This window comes from Mycteria americana, chromosome 20 (assembly GCF_035582795.1).
Source record: "Mycteria americana isolate JAX WOST 10 ecotype Jacksonville Zoo and Gardens chromosome 20, USCA_MyAme_1.0, whole genome shotgun sequence".
NCBI classification, from domain to species: domain Eukaryota; kingdom Metazoa; phylum Chordata; class Aves; order Ciconiiformes; family Ciconiidae; genus Mycteria; species Mycteria americana.
The window spans coordinates 6,315,198-6,322,656 of record NC_134384.1 but is presented as its reverse complement, the minus strand read 5'-3'; the positions used below and the strand labels follow the sequence as shown (position 1 = coordinate 6,322,656).

Here is a 7,459-nt window from a genome sequence, read left to right as displayed (position 1 = left end):
CGCGGGCGGGGACGGTGACGGCACCACCGTGCCGGGGCAGGACTCGGGGTGCAGGGTGGCCCCCGGGGGGGCTCCCCCCCCTGGCTCGGGGACCCCCCCATGGGCACGGGCGGCGAGGCCGCGCCGCGGCTCCTGCAACGGGGCGTGCCGCCCGTACCCGGGCGTTTCGCGGGAGGGCAGCGCCCCGGCGCCGGCGGGCGGCCAGCGCGGCGGGGGGAGCGGGGCCGGCGGGCAGGGGGGTGCGCGCACCCCCCGCTCCCGCCCCGCGGGGCACCCGCCGCCCGCCCGGAGCTGGGAGGGGCGCGGGGGTGCCGGGCCCCGGGGCCCGGGGGCGGAGCGGGGTGCCGGGCCCCGGGGTGCTCTGCCCCACCCGGGACCCGGGGCTCCCCGTGCGGGCGCCCGGGGGCCCACCCCAAGGCGGGCACCGCGGCCCGCCCCGACGCTCCGAGCCGCCCACCCCGGGGCTGCCGGGACACCCCGAAGCGGGCACCCGCGGATCGCCCCGGACCCGGCACCCCGGGGCCGCGGGGAGGCCCCGAACCGAGCGCCCACCATCGCCGCGGACCGGGCGCCCCGGGGCCCTCCCCGGAGCCTGACCGCCGGCGGCCGGCAGGGGTCGCGCTACCGGGGGCGGGCGGGCGTTAGCGGCGGGGCCCGGCAGGGGGCGCCATAACGACCCGGGACGGTGGCTCCCGGCAGGGGGCGGTACCGGAGCCGTCCCGGAGCGGCTGCGCCCGGCGGCGACCGGCAGGGGGCGCTACAACGACCCGGGGCGGCGGCGGCCGGCAGGGGGCGCGGTCCCGCCCCGGCAGCGGCAGCGGCAGCGCCCGGCGGCGGCCGGCAGGGGGCGCGGTGCCGCCGGGCCCGCTCCGCTCCGCTCCGCTGGGCTCGGCTCGGCTCCGTTCCGCGGGGCGCTCGGTACCGGGGAGACGGCGCAAGACAAAAGGCGCGGCGGCGGGGCGATGGGCGGCGGGGCGGCGCCATGAGGAGGAGACGGCGGCGGCGGCGGCGAGCATGGCGGCGGGCGGCGGCGGCGGCGGGGCGCGGCGGGGGCTGCTGAAGCGGAAGCCGAACTTCACGCTGCAGGAGATCGACATCCTGATGAGCGAGGTGCTCAAGTACGAGCAGCTGCTCTTCGGCGCCGCCGCCAGCACCGTCAACGCCTACGAGAAGCAGAAGATCTGGTGGCGCATCACCAACAAGATCAACGCCGCCGGCCGCAACCAGCGCGACATCGGCGAGGTGAAGAACCGCTGGCGGGGGCTGCGCCGCCGGGCCAACGATAAGATCACCCGGCACCGGCAGGAGAGGCAGGGGCCCGCCGCTCGACCCGCCGTCCGACCCGGCAACGGCAACGGCAACGGCTCCGGGCCGGGCCCGCCGGAGCTCGGCCCCGGGCCCGCTCCCGGTTGGGGACCGCGCGGCGCCGCCGGCATCGACCCGCCGCTCCTCAGCGTCGAGGTGGTGGTGCCGCACGGTGGGTGCGCGGGGCGGGGGCGGCGGGGCCGGGACACGGGCGCGGGGGGACTGGGACACGGACACGCGGGACGGGGACAGATGCGTGGGGGACTGGGGCAGGGACACGAGGGACCAGGACCAGGACATGCGAGGGGCTAGGACACGGACACGGGGGAACGGGACAGGGACATAGGGGACGGGAGCAGGGACACAGGGACCAGGACAGGTGTGTTGCAGGGACTGGGACAGGGGCAGGGACACGGGGGACCAGGACGGGGACACAGACACGTGGAAACAGGGCAGGGACGTGGGGGGAACTGGGATGGAGACACAGACATGAGGGGACTGGGACAGGGACATGGGGGACTGGGACCAGGACATGGAGGAAACCAGGACAAGGGCAGCGGGACGAGGACAGGTGCATGGAGGGACTGGGGCAGGGACAGGGAGGATCAGGACAGGGACAGGGGACCAGGGTGGGGACATAGACACAGGGGAGGAGGACAGGGACACAGAGGGCTGGGACAGGGACATGGGGGGGCAGGGATGTGGGGGGACCAGGACAGGGACATGGGGGACAAGAACATGCGAGGACCAGGACAGGACAGCAACAGGAGGGGACTGAGAACAGGACCAGGACCAGGACAGGGGCATGGAGGGACCAGGACAGGGCATGGAGGGACATGGACCAGGGCAGGGACAGAGGACAGCGGCACTGGGATCGGGGCAGGAGGATACCAGGATCAGGCCAGGGACATGGGCGACTGGGAGAAGGGACAGGGGGTACTGGGACCAGGACAGGGATAAGAGGGGGCTGGGACCAGGGCAGGGACATGGTGGGATTGGGACAGCGACATGCGCAGGACCAGGACAGGGACAAGGGACATGGGGGTACTGGGACCAGGACAGGGACAGGGGGGGACCAAGACCAGGACAGGGACATGGGGGGACCATGTTCAGGACAGGGATATGGGAGTACTGGGACCAGGAGAGGGACAAGGGACATGGGATGGGGCTGAGCCGTGATGAGGGACACGGGGCGATGGGGATACGTACGTATACACGGGACCAGGACTGGGTGCAGGAGAGGGGACACGGGAGTACAGGGATGGGGACGAGGGAGATGGGGACGGTGGGGAGCAGAGGCAGAAGGGGGTCAGGTCACTCGGTCTGTGGGGCGCTGGGGAGACGGGGGGTCCCACCAGCTGCCCCGCACTCTCCATCCGTCCCGCAGGCGTCAAGGAGGAGGTGGTGAAGGAGGAGCCGGTGGAGGTGAAGACTGAGCCCTTCCACGGCCCGCCTGCCGACAGCATCCCCGGCCACGGCACCAAGCGCCGGCTACCCCGTGCCGGCACCCGCCCCCCGCCCGGCGAGCTGTGCGAGGGCTGGAGCCGGAGCCCCCCGTGCCCCGCACCCCCTGAACTCTCCCTCGGCGACCTGGGCGGGCAGCAGGAGCCGTTGGGCTCCGATTTCCCAAGCATCCTCTTCGAGCAAGAGGCCGAGCATCTCAATAACTGTGGCACGGGCGAACCGGGACCCCCCGGGACGACGGGGCTGTCGGACGGGGCACCCGACTGCACCCAGCTCACCCCGGCCGAAAAACGCATCGTCCAGTCTAACGAACGGCTGGTGCAGGAGATGCGAGCTTTCCGCCGGGAATACGCCGAGAGCCGCCGGGAGACCACCTCCGTCCTGCGCGTCATCGCCCAGGCTCTGAGCGGCCTCAGCCGCAGCCTGGCCGAAATCCGTGACCTCTACCTCCGGGAGCAGGCGGTCCCCAAACCCTGAGCCCCCACGCAGCTGGCTGTGTGTGCCCGCGGCCGGCGGGGACCGCCCTGGGGACAACTTCCCCCCCCCCAGCGCCCGCCTTGCTTTTTTTTTTTTTTTGGCCCCCTCTCCATCCCACTTAAATAAAACTCAGAGCTGCCCCCCGGCTCCCCCCTCCCCGGGCTCGTTGCGGGGTTTTTGGGGGCGATGGGATGCTGGGACCTGCAGTCCCCCGGGAGATGGGGCAGCGGTTTGCCCCCAAGGGGGGGGTCTGCGTGGCTTTTTCTCCACCAGGATTGATGGACTCGGCCGTCCCAAATTTAGCCGGTGGCTGGACCCCCCCTCCCAGTGACAGTGCGGGAGGAGGGATGAATCACCCCGGGAGCAGCCGTCCAAAATAGCCGGGGTGAATCACGCTCCCCCGGCGCCTGTTCCTCGCCGCTGGCTGCAAAGGGAGACGGGTCCCAGCTCCGGTGACTCGGGATGGGGGGGACAGATGGAGGAACTGGTCTCACACCCGCAGCCCCATCCTGGGGCTGAATTTGCTGCTTTCTGCCCCAAAACGCCGCTGGGGATGGTTTCACACCCCAATTTTGAGCGGTGGGGCTGGGCGGGCAGCAGCGCTCCCGGGCTGGCTCATCCCAGCAGCTGGTTTGGTGGGAATTACCCATCCCAACCCAATTTTGGGGTGGAGAAGCCCTGGGAGTGGAAGGGGAAGGGGGGAAAGTCGCAGCCCCCCCTTACAGCTCCCCAGGGAGGGGCGCGGGGCTCTGACCCCCTCCCCCGGCACAGAGCCACCGAGACGACACCGGGTGTGGGGCACAAGACGTGGTTTAATGCCAGCCCCGGCGAAGAAGAGCCAGATCCAAATCCGGACGCGGGCGTGCAGGGGTGCAGCGATGCACGGCCCTCGGGGGCCCCCCCCAGGCACAGCCCCCCATGGCTGCAACGGGACCGTTGGCACCCGGAGCCGGGGCGGAGGCACCCACAAAGGGCCCAGTGTGCGGGACAAGAGCCACCCTGTGCTGCCGGCACGGGGTCATCCCCGGGACAGCCGGGAAGGGCCTGATCCGGCCACGGCCGGGGCACCCTCCCGGCCCCATGGCGGAGGAATGAGGGTCCCCAGCCCGGTCCCGCTGGCCGGCGGCGGGAGGAGGGTGCCGGGGGCCCATGGGTGCTCAGGCTCCGGGGTAGCTGGGCTGTGCCGGGACGTAGGGCGGAGGCGCTGCAGGGGGGAGCGGGTCGGGGTGTCAGCCCCTGCAAGGCCACTGTCCCCCCCGGGGAATAGGGGGACCCCCCCCACACACCCCAGTACTCACCTGTGGGGTTGTAGACGGGGGGGCCAGAGGGGTACAGCGGGTACTGGGCAGCGGGGCCGGCCGGCGGGTACATGGCCATGGGGGCGAAGCCGGGCTGGGCGGGCACGGGGCCGGCTTTGGGGTCCATGGGGAAGGGGGCCGGGGGGGCCGCGGGGGGGTAGCTGGAGAGCGGAATCTCCGGGCCTGCGGGAGAGACGGGGTGGGGGCTGCGGCACCCCGGCACGGGGACGGGGACAGAGCCTGGCAGTGCCCACGGGTGTCCATGGCCCTCGGGGGGGGGGCAGGGGACGGTGGTGGGCAATGGGGTGATCTCAGCAGCACCCACTCCAGTGCCCTCCCCCGGCACCCAAATCCCCCACCCTGCACCCAAGTGCCCCCCCTGCACCCCGATCCTCCCCCCCACATCCTTCCAGGCCGCCCCACCTCACCCCAAATCTCCCCACCCTGTACCTATAGGCCTCCCTCCTGCACCCCACCCCACCCTCCACCCACCCCCCCCACCTTGCAGGGGGGTGCGGAGGTGCTGCCGGCGCTGGTACAAGTAGCAGCAGGAGCACATGAAGCAGCAGACGATGGTGGTGACGATGGCGATGAAGAGCACCACGGCCGAGGCGATGCCCGCGATGGTCTTGGGGCTGTGGGACACCATGGGGACGTGGGGGAGCAGGGCCTGGGAGGCGGCACCCGGGGCAGCCCCCCCCCGCCCCCCGCAGGCTGTCTTCCCCCCCCACCCCGTTACACCAGTGCCCGCAGCACCAGGGGCACCTTTGGAGCACCCACCTGGGGACTGGAGGGACAGGGACGTCCAGACAAGCACCCAGTGCCACTACCCAGCACCCAGTGCCACTGCCCAGTGCCCAGCACCCTGTATCCAGCACCCAGTGCCCAGCACCAACACCCAGTACCAGTGCCCAGCACCCAGTACCAGTGCCCAGCACCCTGTATCCAGCACCCAGTGCCCAGCACCCACACCCAGTACCAGTGCCCAGCACCCAGTGCCCAGCACCCAGTACCAGTGCCCAGCACCCTGTATCCAGCACCCAGTGCCCAGCACCCAGCATCCAATCCCCATGACCCAGTACCCAACAGCAAGCACCCAGTGCCCAGCACCCAGCACCCCGTACCCAGCACCCAGGGCCCAGTACCCAAAGGCAAACGCTCAGCACCCATCGCTGAGGCCCAGCACCCAGCACCCAGCACCTGAAGGCGAGGCAGTGGCGCTGCTGGCGCTCGGTGAGCAGGCGCAGGGGGTCGCGGCAGCAGTACCGCTGGTGGCACGTGCCGCAGCAGAAGGTGAAGAAGTCGCAGTCGAAGCCGGGGTGCCAGGAGCCGTTCCTGTCCACGTACCACAGGCAGTCCTCGCCCCCCGCCGCTGGGGACGGACGCCTGTCACCGGGGCCTCCGGGCACCGCCAGCCCGGCCACCGCCACCCCCAGTGGCACCAGCATCAGCCCACGACCTCCATTCCCCAAACGCTGTCTCGGGGAGACAGCCCGTACCCCACTGCACCCCGCCCCGTACCCCACTGCACCCTGCCCTGTGCCCTGTGTCCCCCCCATACCCCATTGCATCCTGTCCCCATGTCCCCCCGTATCCTGCTCCACCCTGCCCCATGTCCCCCCCGTACCCTGGTCCATCCTGCCCCACATCCCCCCATATCCTGCTCTAGCCTGTCCCCTGTCCCCTGTCCCCCACTTCATCCTGCCCCACATCCCCCGTACCCCACTCCATCCTGCCCCATGGACCCCTACACACCCCGCTCCATCCTGCCCCATGTCCCCCCATACCCTGCTCCTAGGTACCCCCCATACCCCGCTCCATCCTGCCCCGTGTCCCCTCCCCAAACCCGCTCCATCCTGCCCCACATGCATCCTGCCCCACATCCTTGAGGACCCGCTCCCTCACACCCAGCCCCCCCAGGCTGCCTCCCCACCCGGCTGCTCCAGCAACGCCTCCCCGCTCTATTTCTGGCCGGAGTCACCTGCGCTCCCAGAAATAGCCCCGGGACAAGGCCCGGGGGGGCGGCCGGAGGCGCCGGGACAGCGGCGGGGAAGCCACCGGGGCTGGGCTGCTTCCCTCAGGGTTTCCAGCTCGCTCCCCACCCAGTGGCTTCTCAGGGGTCTCCTATGGGGTTCACGCACCGCCCGACGGGACCGCGGCAGCTCAGAGCCAAGTGGGGAAACTGAGGCACGGGCCGCATGCGCGGGAAGCACCCAAAGCCCCCGGGACGGGGCATCCCGGCTCGAGCGGCCACCGGCTCCGTGCACGCTGCTCCCGGGGGCAAGCGGCTCCCGGGGACACCCCGAGAGTGGCACATGGGGTGCAGCATGGGGGGACAGCGCCCAGAGGGACACGCTGGGGCGAGCATCCCCCGCGCAAAGGGGCCGTGTGCGGGCGCAGGTCACGGCCGGTGGCACCGGGTCCCACCCCGAGGTGCCCCGCGGTCACGGCCGGTGGCACCGGGTCCCATCGCAGGGGGGCACCGCTCTCCGGTCCCCCCCCCGCCCCGACGCCGCAGCCCGCCCCCCCCCCCCCCCCGTGTCGCTTACCCAGCGAGGCGGCCACGGCCACCAGCACGGTCCCGGCCAGGGGCCACCCGCCGCCGGTGCCGCCGGGCCCCATCCCGAGTCCGGCCCGGGGGGGCGGCGCGGGGCCGGGCCCGGTGCCCCCGCTCAGCGCTGCCCGGGGCCGGCTGGGGCCGGGCTGGGGGCGGCGGCCGCGGTGCGGCAACGGGCCGGCTGCGGCAGAGCGGGACCGGCGCGGCGCAGCGGGGCCGGGGCCGGTGCCGCGGGGCCGGCGCCGCGGGGCCGGCGGAAGCCCGGGGCCGCTCCCGGCGGAGCCCCGGGGCCGGTGCCGGCGGAGCCCGGTGCGGGGCCGCGCAGGCCCGCAGTGACGCCGCAGCCCGGCGGCGCTCG

The 7,459-nt window shown here is 72.8% G+C and overlaps 2 protein-coding genes across 2 annotated transcripts; one reads left to right on the top strand and one right to left on the bottom strand.

The window, feature by feature from the left end:
• The first annotated feature begins 841 nt into the window (after nucleotides 1-841).
• LOC142419129 (uncharacterized) lies at nucleotides 842-3,392 on the top strand. Its single transcript, XM_075521778.1, has 2 exons — nucleotides 842-1,477; nucleotides 2,693-3,392. Exons 1-2 carry the CDS (start codon nucleotides 1,015-1,017, stop codon nucleotides 3,244-3,246), a joined length of 1,017 nt encoding a protein of 338 aa, XP_075377893.1. The 5' UTR covers nucleotides 842-1,014; the 3' UTR covers nucleotides 3,247-3,392.
• Nucleotides 3,393-4,260: 868 nt separating this feature from the next.
• SHISA4 (shisa family member 4) lies at nucleotides 4,261-7,359 on the bottom strand. Its single transcript, XM_075521749.1, has 5 exons — nucleotides 7,094-7,359; nucleotides 5,745-5,916; nucleotides 5,046-5,179; nucleotides 4,545-4,727; nucleotides 4,261-4,450 (listed from the first exon to the last, which is right to left on the bottom strand). Exons 1-5 carry the CDS (start codon nucleotides 7,164-7,166, stop codon nucleotides 4,404-4,406), a joined length of 609 nt encoding a protein of 202 aa, XP_075377864.1. The 5' UTR covers nucleotides 7,167-7,359; the 3' UTR covers nucleotides 4,261-4,403.
• Nucleotides 7,360-7,459: the final 100 nt, after the last annotated feature.